The following is an 18,980-nucleotide window of genomic DNA, read 5'->3' on the forward strand; positions in this document are numbered from 1 at the left end:
ACTAGATTTTTTTTTACAAAATCATGTTATTTAAACGCAGGCTCTAGTCAGTGTTCCCTTTAATACTACTTACCCCTTTTGTTGCGCCCATGCTAAACTGAGCTGCTTGTTCATGCTTAATGTATATTTAACTGTGATAGTCAGCAAAGCTCGTTTTATTGCTGCGGGAGGCACTCACTGCTCAGAATCCACTGCATCAACTCATAATTACTGCAGAGGCGCTACATTAATGTTGTTTACTGAAAAACTCAGAACCACCAAAAGATTCTTTTGGTGGTTCTGAGTTTTTCAGTAAACAAGAGTGCAGAGAGGGCGACATATTTGGGCGCTAAGATGTCATGGGTATTCGATATTCAATTATTAAATTCCTTTGCCTTTAACGATAAAATTAACAAATTAAAACAAGATACCTAGGTCCGACGCCCCAGTAAAGCTATCTTGGTTCATTTTAGCCCATGAGCGGGTTAGAGATGGAGGAATAGTATTTTTAAATGTATTTTGAGTGATAAGGGTGTTGAAGACAGGGACAGCTGCGTGATATGACCAAACAAGAGGAAAAGGCCTTTCGACACTAATAAATTATGCTTGGTAGCGATGGGTTTGAGAGTGTGTGCAGCCTATCTGTGGCATCTTTAAAAAGTTGTGGGAAGCCTCTTGGAGTCCAGGGGCCTTATTTATGAAGACCTTGCGCCGCCGGTGCGTCACTTTTAACATGGGAAAAAGTGACGCACCGGCGGCGCAAGCTCTTCATAAATAAGCCCCTAGAAGTTTAGTAGCTTCTGGGTCCTGGGAGTTTTCCAGGTGAGAATTGAAATCGTCAAGAATAGTAAAACTGGGACTTTGAATGATAAAAGGTGCCAGCAAGGAGAACATGAAGTGAGCAAAACCTGATCTGAGGCTTTGGGGAGGCAGCTGTGCCTGAAATTGCATTTGTTTCACATTTATAGCACAACTCTTCCCAGCTAAGGGGTCGGTGCTCTTACAAGTAGTAAGCCGGGATACCACTCATCAAAAAATCCTGGTCGCAATTTTGACATGTCTGGTCGCAAAAGGCTGGTCGCAATTTTGACAGCTTTTGACATGTCTGGTCTTAAACTTCTGGTCTCATTTTTGACAGTTTAAGACCAGGACTGTTTAAGACCAGGGTTTGATCTGGCCTTAAACAGTCTGGTCTTAAACTTCTGGCCTTAAATTTAACAGCTAGGGCAGCAAAAACATGTGGTAATTGTGTATGTGTTTAAAAGTGCATAGAAAAACTGCCTGGTTGCAGGCTGGAATGTCTGGGCACTTTTAAAACTGGGGGTTTGCAGCCTGCTGCTGTTTGAACAGCTGCTGGGGCAGGCCTGAGTTCCCCAGCCCAGGGCCTGGGAAGAAGAATGTGTCATGTAGGTGTCAAAGCTGTAAAGGGTCCTCACGGTCTTAAACTCCTGGTCTCAATTTTGACAGTTTAAGACCAGGACTGTTTAAGACCAGGGTTTGAGCTGGCCTTAAACAGTCCTGGCCTTAAACTTATGGCCTTAAATTTAACAGCTAGGGCAGCAAAAACATGTGGCAATTGTGTATGTGTTTAAAAGTGCATAGAAAAAAACTGCATGGTTGTAGGCTGGAAATGTCTGTGCATTTTTAAAACTGGGGGTTTGCAGCCAGCTGATGTTTGAACAGCTGCTGGGGCAGTCCTGAGTTCCCCAGCCCAGGGCCTGGGAAGAAGAATGTGTCATGTAGGTGTCAAAGCTGTAAAGGGTCCTCACGTCTTAAACTCCTGGTCTCAATTTTGACAGTTTAGTTCCAATTTGACGTGGCTGGCAGGAAATTTGACATATGAGTCCCAAGGTAGATTCTGTTCCCGGGCTCCCTAATTCCCAGGAGAAGGGGTCACGTAGGGGTGAAGAGTTTTACACCGGCCCCCATTGTCTAACCCCACTCTTCCCAGGATAGGCCTTGAGTTTGAGTAACAGGTGTCAAAGTAAACAATGTTGTACTGTTTATACTGTACAAGGATATAAAAAAAAGGTTCCCATCCAAAGGCCACCATGACATTGTTCTAAACACCCCTCAAGTCATAAAGGGGTGTGGGGGGCTTCTAATTAGCATGCTAGGACAGGTATAAAAAGGCCCCTCATGGAACACTGCCAAACACCCATTCAAAAAACCCCCTTTGAGGAGCGACTGGCGTGGATTGTTCTGCTGTACCTGGAGGACTCCTGCATCTACAACCCAGTCAGAAAACCTTTGTGGATTTCTACACCATCAAGCCCTTCAAAACCTTGGGGAGTGACTGGCCTGGATTGTTTTGGAGCCAACCCAAGGAACTTAAGGCAAGAATGGACAGGAGCAACTTTTCCCAGATTGACACCGCCTGTCAACATGTAGAGAAGGTAAATAATGGATGGCGCAATGGTGTATTAGGGTGTACATGTAGTTTGGAAAAAAGTTGCACTTTTAAAAAATAGTACTATGTAGTGTGGATTGTAAACTGTTAATCTTTAAGGCGATGTGCTGTGTTTAATGTGAATAAAGGTTTTGTTGAAGGATGGAGTTTAAAAAGACCTGAATTGTAATGTAAAGGTATTTAAAATGAATAAAGGTTTTGTTGAGTTTAAAAAGCTATGTGTGTAGGTATTTAGTGTTAATGGGGTGGTGACGTAGGGTAGAGTTTGCAGGCTATGTATTTAAGGGGCATAATGTTGTAGGCCTTAGGAGGGTACATGCAGAGTGGAACAGGGTATTTTACAGCTCATAGAAACATTTAACCACACTGTAACGGTACCATAGGGGCTTTAAATAATATACAGGGCATATAATTAAAAAAATTAATAATGCCTGGTTGCACTCACCAAACCGCTGTAGAGAGTTGGAGGGGTCCATGGAGGGCTCCGGGGTCCTTGCTGCTCCTTGGGGGGTCCTGAGGGCCTTGTATTTAAAAAATAAATAAACCCTGGGGCCAGTTGTCCAGGGGGGCTCCTGGTGGGGCGCCATAGTCCCTTGGGGTGTCCTGGGGGTCTCTGGGTCCCTAGTGCAGCGTTATTTTTAAAAATATGCCCCCAGAGCCCGCTTGCCTCGGGCGCTGCTCTGGGGGTGGGGGTCGCGGTGTCTCTGGGCCTCCGCGGCCGTTCCGTGTAAATAAAAGGCCCCCAGAGCCCGCTTGCCTCGGGCGCTGCTCTGGGGGTGGGGGTCGCGGTGTCTCTGGGCCTCCGCGGCCGTTCCGTGTAAATAAAAGGCCCCCAGAGCCCGCTTGCCTCGGGCGCTGCTCTGGGGGTGGGGGTCGCGGTGTCTCTGGGCCTCCGCGGCCGTTCCGTGTAAATAAAAGGCCCCCAGAGCCCGCTTGCCTCGGGCGCTGCTCTGGGGGTGGGGGTCGCGGTGTCTCTGGGCCTCCGCGGCCGTTCCGTGTAAATAAAAGGCCCCCAGAGCCCGCTTGCCTCGGGCGCTGCTCTGGGGGTGGGGGTCGCGGTGTCTCTGGGCCTCCGCGGCCGTTCTTTTTAAAAAATAATCCCCCACGAGCCCGCTTGCTGCTGGCGCTGCTCGAGGGTGAGGGGTGTAGGGCTCCGGTGTCCTTGGGGGCTGTGAGGGGTATATACCAGCCCCGGGCTCCACGTGGATCCAGCAGCAGGCAGCATGGCGGCGTGAGCTTCTCCGGGGCTGCTGTGTAAGGACCGCCCCCAACAGTGATGAGTTGGTGACATCACTGAAGGGGCGGCCCTAACCCTGCAGCCCCGGTGTGGTTTTTTATTGTTATCTAGCGCTGGACTTTACCCGAATGTGTCAGGGCGCTTCACAATAGCGGGACACGCCTGGGGCATAGCGCTTCACATAAGAACTTGCTGCAAAAAACATAAGGACTAAGGATTACATGCACTACATAAAAAGATACAAACAGGAAAACACACCACGGAGCTGCAGGGCAGGGTCCGCCCCTCCACTGATATCACCAGTGATGAGTTGGTGATATCACTGGAGGGGGCGGACCCTGCCCTGCAGCTCCGAGGTGTTTTTTTTTTGTGTTTTATTAGCTAGTGCGAACTGTACACGAAGGCTGGCAGAGCGCTTTATATATGACCCATTTGTAAGACATTAGCACTAAGAATTGCATGAGTTACATAAAAAAAAAAAGATACAAGTAGAAAAAAATGTAGCGCAGACTTTATCCCAAGTTGTCAGAGCGCTTTACACAAGAACCTGTTTGCAAAACATAGGGACTCAGGATTACAGGTGTTACATAAAAGATACAAACAGAAAAAATACTGCTTGTTAGCGCAGACTTTACCCGAAGGTGTCAGAGCGCTTTACATAAGACACAGTTGCAAAACATAAGGGGAGTGACATGTGTGCCGGTTACAAAAGCAAACGTTAAGTTACATGAGTAATAAATAAAGTGACAAGTGTGCAGGTTACAAGAGAAAACAAAGTACAGTTAGAGCTATAATACTGTGATATAAGGCAGACACTCAAGCACAAGAATAAGCGTTATGTAGGCAATTGTGGCAATGGCGCAACTATTTAAAGCACTCAAAATGTGAGAGTTATTAAACAATGTGTTACAAGAGAAAAGTGGCATGTACATGTTACAAAAGAGTAACCGGTATATAGGGTAGTGGTTAAATGTCAGAAGGGCCATGTGTACCTAAAGTGGTTTACCCCATAAGCAAAGGATATGGCGCAGGTTGTTTTTTAACATATGTTTTAGCGCAGCACTTGCAACGCTTTTTTAAAAATGTGTGTTGGTGCACCCCGCTTATCAGGTTTTAAATGTATACAAGAATTGTTTGAAGTTGTGATACTTTTGTTTAAGAAAGGCGTTTACTAAAACCGCTGCTTTTTTTTTTTTTTTTTTTATGTTTAATACAGGTGCAAGACCTTGCAAATGCAACCGTCACCAATGTGCCCCCTGCGCTGGCCCCAGCTGTAATAAATAGCAACGCTGGGCACTTGTCAGCCCCGCAGCCAGGTATATATATATTTAAAGCTATGTAGTTCTACGTAGTTCTGTACACCAGTCTCTCAGAAGTTCTCTTTTTTTCTAATGGGCTCTCATGTGTGTATGCTTTTACAGCTTATGACCCTGACCTACAACAAGCTTTTGACGATTTTATGGAGTACATCGAGGCTCAAGACGCTCTGAACACTGTGCAAAACACTTCAGTTCCTACAGGTAAATAAAAAGACAGCTGTTATTTAAACTGTCTAAGACGCTGGGTAGTTGGTGGGGTAGGCCAGAGTCCTGACCCTGAGGATGTATAGAGGTAATCATCAGAAAAGATGTCTAATGTTGGGTATTATTTTTTTTTTACAGGTGTCCCTACGCTATGCCAGGACGTCGTCAAGGTCCAAGAGGCGGCGCATGGTTCAAAAGAAATCCCCTTGAAGAGGAAAGCTTCAACTTCTAAAGTGGGACCACTGTCAAAGAAAGGAGCTGCAAAAAGACCTCTTTCAGGTGTGTTTTTTACAAAAGGGTGTGAGAAGTACTAGAGGTGTTACAGACTCTCAAGCAGAAGGCTACAGCTGCTTGTAGCAAAGCCTATATCAAAAAAGGTGGTTGTGTAGGACGTAGTCCGCTGGTGCTTGTATGTGTTGTTTTTTTTTATGCTTTCTCTAATATATATATATATTTTCTGTTTATATTTTAGAAGCGGCTCAGAAACATGCGGCTGAAGAGAGGTCGGTGGCGCCCTTAATGGACATAACAACATCCGTCCAGAACAACGGAAGCGGCGCGAAAGGCGTGAGTAGGCGTGTACGCCAGGAAAAACTCTCTACCTACTACACACCAAGCAACACGCTGAACAACCAGCTACAACAATCTATTCTGCACAGGGGTGGGGTCAACACTGGCGGCCTGCCTACAAACCAGGCCTCCCTTAAGAAGAAACATAGGGACTCAGAGAACCTCCCCAACCCTTTAAAACGTGTGAAGGCCTGTAAGGTATTCACAGATCCCCAAACAGAACAGTTAAACATGAAGAAGAAGACACCGGAGGTGCTCCAAGAGGGTCAGGCAAAGCTCTTAAGTCCTGAGAAGAAAAGCCCTAGCACCCATGAGCCCCAAGCTAGCCCCTTAGATTTATCTATAAAAAAGGATGCTAAGCCCTTGAATGAGACCTATACAACCTTGAGCCCCAAGGAGGTGTTAGCTGCACCTGTGGGTGTAGAAGAGGCGTCGCCACCACAACCCCCTAAAACATCGCGCCTCTCAAGGAAACATCTGAAGCTGAAACCGGGGGTCCCTAAGCTACAGTTAGCAGAGTCCCTCAGCAGCCCTAAGGCAACGGCGGATCCACCAAGCGTCCTGAAACCCCAGACAGTGCCAAATAGAATAACTGTACATGTAGAGGTGCATGCCCCTGAACAGCCCCCAAAACCGGTTGTAAGTGTTCAGGCACAGCCTAGGGTCTCAACAGGTGATACTGCGCAACCCCTAGAAGGTCCTTCTACCACGATTAGCAACTCTCTTGAGGCATTGAGGGGGTTGGTAGACAACATAGGTAGAACCCCAGAAGCGGTGTACCAGGGGTCTTTGAGCACAGAGGGTTTACAGAACACAGGTAACCAGGCACCACACCCTACCACCGACATTTCAACTAGGCCCCAGGATTACAACGACACCTCCTCACAATCCTCATACCCTTTGTCCCCGAGTACCCCGCCAGGAGCATACGACCCTACCAGCCCCACGGCCATCCACATGTACACCCCCGTGTCCAGCCCCTCTGCCAACCCCGTGTACAGTCCTGTGTCCAGCCCAGCTGCCAAGCCCGTGTACAGTCCCGTGTCCAGTCCCGTGGCCAGCACCTATGCCAACCCTGTGTACAGTCCCGTGTCCAGTCCCGTGGACAGCACCTCTGCCAACCCTGTGTACAGTACCGTGTCCAAACCCGAGGCCAGCCCAGCTGCCAATCCCGTGTACAGTACCGTGTCCAGTCCCGGGGCCAGCACCTCTGCCAATCCTGTGTACAGTACCGTGTCCAAACCCGAGGCCAGCACCTCTGCCAGCCGCGTGTACAGGTCCGTGTCCATCCCATGGGACATGCCCGTGTACAGACCCGTGTCCAACCCCGTCTTTGAGGGTTGCAGTATAGATGGGACTGGGGGGGTGCCTCCATTTATAAGACCTCGCAAGGTGTGCCCCCCTAAGCAGGAACAAGATGGGTCTGTAAACACAGAAGATGTATTGAAGACACACGTAAGAGAGATACAGATGGCGGTTCGAAAATTAAAACGGCAGGCGAACCGTGCACTCATAAGAATGGATATGGGGTATTCCAATCTCATCAACAAGAGGGAGGCCCAACATCTGGTCGTGGCCAGGGTTGGGGTTTGTAAAAAAGACATCATACAGATGTGTCAGGCGGCTGTGGCCGACATACAAGGTACACATTCATGACTATGTAAGTACCAACCCCTAAAGACCCCCACAACCACTGGTGCTCATAAGAGACCCCCAAAATATAGCCGTACGGTCCAGAGGTTAGTGACAAAGTCTGCACGCTTCTTAAAACTGCTCAAGCAACGCCCAGTTGGTACCCCACAAACCTTCAAACAAGACCCCAATGTTTCCATAGAACCCTTCAAACAAGACACCCCTGTTTCCCTAGACCCTTTCAACCACGGTACCACAGCTTCAAGATCAACGCCTGAAGCATATAAGCCAGCACTTAACCGCCGACAATACATAGGGGCAGGGTCTAACATACCTAGGGTCGGCCATTTAAAGGGGGTAGGGGGGATGGCAAAACTCCAAACAACGCAACATTCAGAAGGACCCAGGGGTGGAACTGTAGCGGGGGCCTCCATGAACAAGACATCCAACGACAGCGACCTACCTGTTCAGATAGGCTGGGGCTTGGTATCTAGAAAAGCCTGGGCCCGTAAAAAAAAACAAAAGTGGCTTAATAGTACAAAGCAACGCAGGGTTTTAATAAATAAGCTCAAGAAGGCTAGAATATGCGCTACCCGCAGGTTTACAAGGACTCCTGAGACAGGGACCACCCTGACCTCCCAAAGTGACACATCAGAGAACACCTCCACAAATCACACTCCTACTGATGAGGGCCCAGAGCCCTTGTTTTTAGAGAGTGTTAGGAGTTACACTCGCAATGTAGAGAGGTTTAGGGCCGTAGAACACTATGAGGAGTTTAGATTTGTTAACCTACATCAAATAACATCAACCACTCACGGTGTTCTGGCTATACATCAGGCTGTGCAGGAGCTCATAGTAAGGTTGTTACACGATGTGGGGCCTAATGACTTTTTCCAACTCCGCTTCCAGGGGCAGGGTTTTGACACACCGTTGTTCACCAGGCGGAAGACCCGAGATGTTTTTGATGCTGTGCAATTTTTAGAAAACCTCTCAAGGCTTTTACAGAGTAAGGCTGAACTAGTCGCCTATGGCACGTTTAGAGTCATAGCCCTCATTGTACGGGGGCGTGAGGGGGGTGTTTCCAGACCCTTAAAGAGCGTACTATACAGTAAAATAATTGGCAAGAAACAGAGGTGGCTGCTCAACTTTAGCAACGCCACTGCCAATACATGTCTGGCGGCCAGCATCGTGGGTCTGTTGATGACTCGCAAGACCCCTGACGCTGTCATCATGTCTAGAGCTGCTGAAGCCCATGAGGTTCTTGAAATACCTCCTGACCGAATGGTCGGCTTTGGTGATATAGGTCTTTTTGAGAACTATTTCGCCGTGACGGTGAAAGTTCTCTATCACAGCGGTTCCTGGAAGTACTTTACAACCGGGGAACCTGTGAGAAACAAGACCGTATATGTCCTCCACATGGAAAATCATTTTTACGGTATCTTGAACCTTAAAGGTTTTCTGGGGGCCAAATATGTGTGCGCCCACTGCGATCATATATACAACAATAAAACATACCACCAGTGTGAAATGTGTTGTAAGATGTGTCAGAGGGACGGCTGCATAGAAGACGCTACCCTAAAGGTGAGGTGCGGCATCTGTAGGTTGTTTTGTCGCTCGCAAAACTGTTTGAGCATACACGAGCAATCTTACAGCTGCGTCCCTAAAAAGGACTGTAGCGAGTGTGGGCGGTATGTGGCAGTGAATCACAAGTGCAAAGGTATGATATGTCCCCGTTGCCATGTATCTTACAAAGCCGGTACCAACCATCAGTGTTATATGGTTAAAGGTCCATCTCAGACCAAGACCGAAGACTATATAGTGTTTGATATAGAGTGCACACAAGAGACGGGGGTACACCAGCCTAACTACATTTACGCGCACCATCTAACTTCCGACGACAGTTGGGAGTTTGAGGGACGAACGTGCGTTGGTGATTTCCTGAGCACTTTCATTCAAGCCAAATTCCAAGGATATACCATGCTCGCCCACAACTCGAAAGCCTATGACTCCTTCTTTATTCTACGAGACATGATTCGTGAAAAGATACAGGTGGAACTCATAACCCAGGGGTCTAAACTGATGCTGATGACGGTATGTCCTTTAAAAATACGCTTCATAGACACCCTGAATTTCCTACCCATGAAATTGAGCAAGCTGCCAAAGGCCTTTGGGTTCCCAGGGTGTAAAGGGTATTTTCCACACTTTTTCAACACCTGGGCTAACCAGAATTATGTGGGACCCATGCCGCCTCCTGACAGCTACGGGGTTGAATACATGATGCCTGATGAGAAAGTGAGCTTTCTAGAGTGGTACTCTGAAAACCGTGAAAAGGAGTTTCACTTTCAAACAGAGTTGAAAGCTTATTGTCAGGCTGATGTAATGATCCTCCGGCAAGCTTGTAACCTCTTCAGAGATGTTGTGGTGTCTATGACTAAAGAAGTCAAGGCCTTGAAACCTAAGACATTGACTAAGAAAGTCAAGGCCTCGACATCCAAAACCCCTGAAATACAGCATGCGGTCGAATACATAGACCCATTTCAAAACGTCACTCTGGCATCCATGTGTATGTCCATCTACAAACACATGTTTTTGAGGCCAGAAACTATCGCTCTAGTACCGCCAGACCTCTATAACGGTAAACAGAAACGTTATTCAACCCCCTCTATCCAGTGGCTCATGTACGTCTCTGAGAAGGAAGACATCCAGATTCAACATGCATTACAGGCTGGTGAATTCCGCCTGGGCCCCTATTACCTGGACGGGTACTCTGTAATTAAGGGTGTGCCGACAGCCTTTGAATTCAACGGCTGTTTTTACCACGGCTGCCCCAAGTGTTACAAGCCCCACGAATATAACAAAATGCTGGGTGCCAAATTTGAACACTTATACAGACGTACTCTGACAAAGGCCCAGTATGTTGAAAACAGTGGCTTTGCTATGAGAGTTCTTTGGGAGCACGAGTGGTTAGACATGTTAAAAACCGACACAGACCTCTGCTCTTTTCTTAAGACTCATGATTTACCCACACCTTTGGAGCCCCGAGATGCCTTATTTGGGGGGCGCACAAATGCCATACAACTGTACAAGGCCGTTGGTGAGGGTGAGAAAATACACTACTATGATTTCACCAGTCTGTACCCTTTTGTGAACAAGATGAAGTTGTACCCGGTGGGTCATCCCACCATCATCTATAGAGATTTTAAGCCCCTAGACGAATACTTTGGGCTTATCAAATGTGAAATATATCCTCCTAAGCAGCTTTACTTCCCGGTGTTACCATGCAGAGTCGATGGCAAGCTAATGTTCCCCCTCTGCCGAACCTGTGCGATGCTTAAAGAGGTTGACGGCTGCACACACACCGAGGAACAAAGGATGCTCACAGGGACCTGGTGTAGCATCGAGGTACAAGCTGCCTTAGAGAAAGGGTACAGGCTAGGTAGAGTACACGAAGTGTGGCATTTTAAGAGCACTACAACACAACTCTTTGCCCCCTACATTAATTTGTTTCTCAGAGACAAGCAGGAGGCCTCAGGGTATCCTGACTGGTGTACTAGTCAGGATGCAAAACAGAAATACATCGATGACTACTACGCTCACGAGGGTATCCGTTTACGATCCCATCTGATAGAGGTCAATCCTGCACGCCGACAGTTAGCCAAACTCTGTCTCAACTCCTTATGGGGAAAATTTGCACAGCGCACAAACCTTTCAAATACTACCTTAATATCAGATCCTGATGAACTGTTCAAGTACCTGTTTGCCCCATGCTACGAGGTGTCCAGCTGCGAGTTTATCGATGACGATACCGCGGCTTTGTGTTGGAAATATGCCCAAGAGTACCCCACATCGAGTAACAACATAAACATTTTCATAGCCTGCTTCACGACAGCCCACGCTCGTCTAGAGCTTTACGGGGTTATGGATAAGCTCCAGGATCGTTGCTTGTATCACGATACAGATTCTGTGATTTTCTGAGCAAACCGGGGGATGAAGACCCTCCTCTAGGAGATTATCTGGGTAACCTAACCAGTGAGCTAGATAAGGACGAGTATATAAAAGAATATACTTCCTCAGGGCCTAAAACATACAGCTACCGTACCAACAAGAACAAGGTGTGTATGAAGGTCAAAGGGATAACATTAAATGTCAGCAACACCCTAAAAATCAATTTTGATAGCTTGAAGAATCTGGTGCACGAATACGTTACAGCAGACGATTCTGAGAATGCTAAAACCATAGTCGTGAACCAACCCTGCATAGTCAGATCCAAAAAGAAGTGGGAAATCACAACCGAGCCTCTACATAAAACATTGCGAGTTGTTTTTGATAAAAGGGTCCTGACCACCGACTATAAAACACTGCCTTATGGTTATTAGGCCCATTAGAGAGACAGCCGCCACAGCATGGACACCAGGTTACAGCATCCATTCTCCTGCGTGCTAGCAGGACCCTCAAACTGTGGTAAAAGCTACTTTATAAAAAAGCTCTTAGAAAATGCCAACTCTGCTTTATCACAAACCCCTAACAACATTGTGTGGCTTTATTCATGCTGGCAGCCTCTTTATACAGACTTGGGCAGTCGGTTCCCACATATCAAATTTATAGAGGGTATACCGAATAACCTCAACGATGATGAACTACTACCACCAACCCTTGTAAATATGATAATTGTTGATGATCTGATGCGTGAAGGTGGTGATCATCCAGAGTTAGAGAGAGCTTTTACTCAATATTCACATCATCGCAATCTAAGCATCTGCTACATTGTGCAGAACTTGTTTTACAAAGGCAAGAACAGTAGGTCTATAGCTCTCAACGCTTCATACCTTGTTTTATTTAAAAACCCTCGGGACAAACAACAAATAGCTGTCATAGCTAAACAGATGTACCCCGGAAACACACACTTCTTCATGGAGGCCTTTAACGACGCTACATCAAAACCCCACGGGTACCTGTTGGTAGACTTAAAAAACGAAACTCTAGAAGACTATAGACTAAGGGCCGATATTTTTCCCCCAGCGCTACCTGTAGTTTACACACCAAAGCCCAAGACCAGGCCCTATAAAAAGCAGCGGTGAAGTCTTTTAGAACCATTTACAGGCCAGCCCTTATAACGCTCAGTGGTGACCATGTCTACACACCTACGCCGCAATTTAGCTCTCCTGAAAATGCTTGTTACAGCCAGCCCCCAACACCGAAAGGCCATCCTGGGCACCGCTTCTGACGATTTAGTGGCCGCCATTTCAGAAATAGCCCTAAACACCCTAAAAGGCAACGTCCCTATATCAAAGCGTCAGTTACAGGTTCTGAAGAAGAAGAAGGGGCTCATCAAGAAGCTCAGTAATAAAAGGGGCTCACTCATAACAAAGAAGAAACTGGTGAAACAGTCTGGAGGTTTTATAGGTAACTTGCTGGGCATAGCTATACCTGTAATTACAAGCCTCCTCTCGGGTCAGTGATGGATCATGCCACAAAAATGTATCTGGTTCCTAGGCAGCAAATGGAGCAGCTGGGGTCCACCACGGACAATGCCTGGGATATTCGTAGAAATGAGACTCTACGCCTGGATACTGAAATTAAGGACATTTTGAGCAGGACTGATCTAAACCCCTACGACAAGGCTAACCTTTACAACAGCACTCTAAAAAAATTCTTAAATTACTACACCCAGTGGAATACTGAGAAGAACAAGTTGACTCTATATACCCCAGACTCTGAACAACCAGCTGCTCAGGCCCCCGACCCTCAGCCCCTACAACCGCCTCCCGATGGGGCGACAGCTTCAGATACCTTTGCTGGAGACCTCCTAAAAAATATAGGTCAAAGGCACAGAGGTGCTGCGCAGATGCTGATGAGTAAACTAGCCGCTTCTAAAGACCTAGCCTCTTGGAATGAACGCGGTGAGTTTCTCTACAAGGGCCAACCTGTTGCAGGGTCGCATATGTACGATCTAGTCAAAGGTCTGACCCACCCCAAAATCCTAACGCCTCAAAATGCACCGAGAGGCTGGGAGCAGTTTCTGAGGGCCGCTGCTGAACTCAATATACCCTCCACGCTTGTTGGTAATAATGAACACCGGCGCCTGCTAGACAATTTGAAGAGTCCCCTACTGCCATCGCCTACAGGTTCTGAAGGCCCTAGACTATCTCCTACTTGGTCTACCCCTACCCAGCCGACGACATCTCGAAAAAAAAAAAAGACATTGACCCAGCCACCCATCGCTTGGATTTTTGATTAATTGTGTGTGATTTTTTATTCCTAGGTTTCTGCAGTAAAGTTTTGTCAACTAAATATTTGTAATAAACACCTTGTTATAACTTTACAAACCGTCTCAGTCGTCTTTCAAAAAATCATTTCATGTTGCATGTATATTGAAATAACGAGTCTGAATGCATGTTTTTAAAAAAAAAATATAATGTCTTTTATTTTAAACGTTCAACTTTAGACATACAACTGTTATAAACCCTTACAGTTTTGACAAGGTACATATTCTGTTTTCACAGGTCTGACCGACACCCAGGTGTTTTCTTTTACATATTTCGCAACTATACGGTCATTGTTAACAAGATCCCCCGGATATAGATTTAAGAAATTTCTAAACGAAAGACCCTGTGACATTTTACTGATAAAATAAATACAATGTTCCCCGCATGTGATGGCCATGGAATCCTGCACCCTTAGTTTGTTATACTCCACCACAGCTGCAGCTTTTTTCACAAACTTGAATATAGGAGTTGTATAGAGTCTGTGCTCAGGGAACTCTGCGGTACTGTCAAACACTATAACCTTATCAACATCTATAAACATGGCCGCCCAATGTGTCCCAGCCTGGTCATGCGGGTCTGTGTTAAAGACTAGGGTGCAGGGCCTTTCTGCCCCTATTTCGCCTGGTAACCCATCGCTAGGGAAAACACCCAAAAAGTATTTCCTAGCGTATTTATGTCTGCTTAAGAAGTCACGTATCTGCACCGTATCCATTTCACCAATGTTTTTAAAGATAGTCAAACAAAATCTGCCTTGCGTGGTTGATCTGAATGATGCTGTCGAATACAGAGAATACGACCATGTTCACATTAGTCTGTAGTGGAGCTGCGAATCGTATTTCAGCTTTTAGATTCCCATTTTTGACCAGGTTGTAGTGATCGCCATCTTCCATGTCCGGTGTCAGGTCGAATGCGAACAGCGTGTATCCACGGCCATAGCCTTCTCTTGACACGGCTACACCGCAGTCCCTTTGATGCTTTCCTGTTATCGAAACCAGTCCTTGATATTCCCTGATGTAATGCCTTGCTTCAAAACTGGGGGTGTAGGGTTTTGCAGGAATCACATTGCCCTCGTGGACCAGCGCTGCGTAGTTGATGTTGTAGTGTTTAAAATTGAAGGGGTTTGAGCCATAGGTGCCACTAAAAGCTGTATTGTCCACAAACCCTATGATGATGAGTTTTGGTAGCTGTCCCAGAAATAAATTCTGCTGTTGTGTTAAGCGGGTACCTGCAGGGATGCTGAATACCTTCAGAGCTACTCTTTCCACAGCGTACTTGGCGTTGGATATTTGCAAAGCTTCGGCGTGCGCTAACCTGACGCTCGGGGACACTTTCACTCTCTTTACAAACAGACTCGCAGACAGTATGTTCAGCTTGTACTGTTCAGCATCCCCGTTGATGAGGCAGAATGAGTCCTTGTTGCGATTGAGCTTGATCTTAAGATCAATTCCGTTGATGAGCAGTTTATCTTGGAAGAAGAGGTCCGAATGTATGCGCCCCAGGAGGTCAAAGGTACGGCTGGCTGCAGCATGCCCCGCTCTTTTTATAAAGCCCTTATTATCACCATCCAGAGCTGTGATTTCAAACTGACCGTGTGTATCCCTGTGAAAGAGACCCGCTGAAAGTTGTGTGTCAAGGGCTTCGCTACTGTAATTTAGAATGCTTTCTATGTAGGCTCTGTAGGCGTACATGTTATCGTTCTGGGTGATGAGTCGGTCGCCCAGGGTGATGTCCACTTGATTAAACATGGTAGCTAGAGGGTAAGCGATCGGTGCCACTTTAGCGTCGTCGGCAATGTCGGACCCATCCGCTTTTACGATTTTACACATAAGATGCAGCAGAGTGTTGTTGAGATCCAAATACATATCCGTGGCCCCTGACACATAAAACTCTATAGGTGCCAGAGGTGTCAATGCTGCTAAAGGTGACACCTCCATGAAGAAGCTGTTTTCGATGCTTGTCTGCGTAGGTTTTAGACTAAACAAGTCTAACTCTGATTTGGCGCACTCTCCAGATCCACAATGTACGAAGGCCATGGCTGTGTTTACAAGTCTTTAAAAAATATTTACTTTAGAGCCGGTTCGTTTCTTCGCAGCTCTCTTCCGTCTTGGAGCTCTTCTTTTCTGAGGACGTTTTGAAGAGGTCCTCCTTTTTTTATAGGGGGCTGGGGGACCCCTGCGTCTGGAAACACGCCGTTTCCTTTTGACACTAGCGCGTGGCTTATACATCAAACCAGCTCCTTCTTGAGGTTGCTTGTTCATGCGCTCTGCAACCGCCGATGTAACAGACCCCACCACCTCCTGGGCAATGTTCGTGGCAGCAGCCTTAACATGAGGCTTTGCAATTTCATAGCCTCTTCTCAGGAAAGGCATAGCTCTTCTAAACAGACTCCTAAAGAATCCCCCTAATCCCGCCCCGTACATAACAGGTGAACCTTGAAAGTACGGTGGTCCTCCATAACCGGCTTGACTTCTGTAATAGTCTCTGTACATAGACGGATCTCCGTAGGTTTTCATAACCACCATGATGGCTGCTTAATACCCTCTGTCGTGTCTAGGCCTTAAATGAAGCTTGACAATAACTTTCCCGTATTTAAAGGCCACCGGCTCAGACTGATCATCGTAGATCATAATTGAAATAGTGTCAAAATGGTTTTTAGAAACTGCGACGTAGTCGGGTTTGTTAAATTGTATGTTGACCATGGTATTATTATCACCCTGTACATGCACCCACCTTAACAACGGCGAGTAACTATCACCTATCCTCTGAGACTCTACAATATCGCTGTACACATAGAGCGTGTAGAACCCCCCATTAATATCGGGGCACGTGTGATCTGGTTCCACGGGGCTTTTCACATGTTGTACTGTCCCTAAAATCCTTCTTAATTTACCTGAACAGTTAAACAGGTTGTTTCGATTTACGGATTTAAGAAACACCTTCCTTCTCACATTATCTAGCACCAGATGAATATTCGGATGTGGTTCTATACTGGCTATGGATTTGTTGATGGCTTCGATAATGCTTGTTACGTGTGGGTAGTAGCCTGGTGGGAAGGATGTGTGTATGCCCATGGGGTCCTGGTCCCTCTTGATGTAAAACTTGGTTTCAGCCGCTGTAAATGTATTCCATGTTCTAGGGTATTGTATTTCTGTTAGGGCGACCTCCCAGTCCCCCTTCAGGTCCACAGCCTTAGCCAATTTGACGGTGTAATTAGAAATCTGATTGTTGGGGAACATGTCCTTAGAAGCGTTGGATGGTAAGGTTATATAAAAGGGTGTAGTCTCCATCGTCGCAGAGGCTTTTAGTTCACACACCCTTCAGGGAGCTGGCCAACACCCAACTGTTAAATTTCTCAGGCCATCCGCGCCATTTGACATATGCCTGGCTCTTAGCACCGGTACCTTTCCTTTTCAGAACCTTTTCAACCCTATACACGCGGTTTGGATCATCGGGCACCTTTTGTAACTCTTCCTTGTAAAAGGATCCTGACACCGTTTCCCCATCGTAGTCCTTTAGCCTGTAAATATACACCCCTTCCTTAAGCTCCACACTTTCCACTATAAATATTTCATCACTAAAGGTCTGTTGGTAACCCTTCGTGAAGACTCCTTTCAGTTTTGAAATCCTGACGTGATCACCATTTTTAAAAACAGACTTCTTCACCTTTGTACCAAAGTTAGACCCATACACGTTTCTCCAGGCAGTTAACGAATTATCAGTTGTTACCTCTTCAGGTGCCATTTTGATGGTCCTATGATAACTGGCATTATATACAGCTATAAAAGCCTGTAGAACATCCACGTATCTGTATGTATTGTTGGCCGTAAAATACCGCCACATCTTAGACTTTAAAGTTCTGTTAAACCTTTCTACAACCGCTGCTTTTACCTCCGTGTGTGTTACAAAATGTTGAACATTATGCTGCTTTAATAATTTCTGAAATGACTTGTTTAAGAATTCTTTTCCTGCGTCTGTTTGTAGTTTTTGAGGAATACGCCCCTTATCGAAGATGGCTTTAAAAGCGGCTGTGACGCTAGCTCCACTTTTATCACGCAGCGCCTCTGCATACGCGTACTTGGACAACACATCTATGACTGTTAATATATAACACACACCGTCGTTATGTTTTGCTATATCTTGAAGGCTGATTATGTCCGCTTGCCACTGATAATCTATACACGCATTAACGATTGTGGGTCGCCTCTTAAAACGTCTTCTGGCAGGTTTATGTAGTGAATATGCCTCCTCTCCTGATAACCATGTCTTCACAGCTTCTCTGCTTACAGACTCCTTTTCAGCCACAGCCCTTCTATATAGAGCTGCGCCGCTTCCAAAGCTGCCAACCCCTCTTGTATCATAATAAAGTTTTCTTAACAGGCCCTCCGACATGTTAGCGGGCATTACAGTACAGGAAATGAAAGACGCTTGTTTTGTGTAAGAACATTTTATTAAAAAAGAATGAGTATTACCATATCACAGACATTTTACATTATTACATAGCAAGTATGGTTTACATAAAGGTATCTTGAGGGTGTAACATTCTACTACATTACTTTAAATGCACGCTATAAGGTCACAATACATCAGGCCTTATCTATTATAAAACAGCCTTTGTGGTGCCAAGGATACCACTTTTCTGTTTTTTAGATACAGATTACACATGCGCCTTTCTATAAGTCTCTGTGCCATCTTTTTGTCACAGCACACACCTGTGCCTGGCATGCTTCTTAGTTTTGCGTAGGGGTCGTTGGCATAGCGTATCTCCTTGACTGCCGCTATCATGATCTTCAGCATGTTCGGATGGACAAAACTATTTTCAGCGCTCAGGCCGTGCACCACCCTTAGCAGTTTATGCATCTTGTACGGGTCTAGCATACTACATATGTACCGGATTACACGGTCTCTGTATGATCCGGATAGACACTCGTGCGCCCCCTGTTCAGGGTCGTTAATACGATGGCCGAAACACAGGCTGTAATAGTCCCTTTTGACGCATGTGTATACAACCACAGCTGCGAAACCTTTAACACTTGATATGTCATCAGTGGTGAACCCAACTCTGGTGAACCCTGGCGTTGGTTTTTCAGAGTCGTCGTTCTTAGAACACTCTTCACACTCCTTAGACATAGGTGTCCCCAGATTTGTGGAACTCCCCGTCTGGTTTGCACAGCATATACAAGACAGATTCAAGCTGCGACCTTTTGCAGTCTGCCCCTGGGCATCAGTTCTTTTCGGTGTTTCATCCTAGGTTCAAAAGACAAATATTGACAACCCGTTAGCGTTAGAAAGACAACAAACGTTCATGTAAGGGGTCTACTCCTAACATTTTTTTTTTTTTGACTTACCACCACATTTTCACCATC

At 46.2% G+C, this 18,980-nt stretch overlaps 2 protein-coding genes across 2 annotated transcripts in view; one reads left to right on the forward strand and one right to left on the reverse strand.

Moving 5' to 3' along the window:
• The window catches only part of LOC144791093 (serotransferrin-A-like), a 171,732-nt gene that overhangs the window by 97,664 nt on the left and 55,088 nt on the right, over positions 1 to 18,980 (reverse strand). The gene's annotated exons all lie outside the window — the stretch shown is intronic.
• LOC144791988 (uncharacterized) lies at positions 4,179 to 18,293 on the forward strand. The gene is made up of 5 exons (XM_078666856.1): positions 4,179 to 4,942; positions 5,048 to 5,146; positions 5,288 to 5,428; positions 5,622 to 6,536; positions 18,265 to 18,293. The coding sequence occupies exons 2-5, from the start codon at positions 5,086 to 5,088 to the stop codon at positions 18,291 to 18,293; spliced, it is 1,146 nt and encodes a 381-aa protein (XP_078522982.1). The 5' UTR covers positions 4,179 to 4,942; positions 5,048 to 5,085.

This window comes from Lissotriton helveticus, chromosome 11 (genome assembly GCF_964261635.1).
Source record: "Lissotriton helveticus chromosome 11, aLisHel1.1, whole genome shotgun sequence".
Classification (NCBI taxonomy): Eukaryota; Metazoa; Chordata; class Amphibia; order Caudata; family Salamandridae; genus Lissotriton; species Lissotriton helveticus.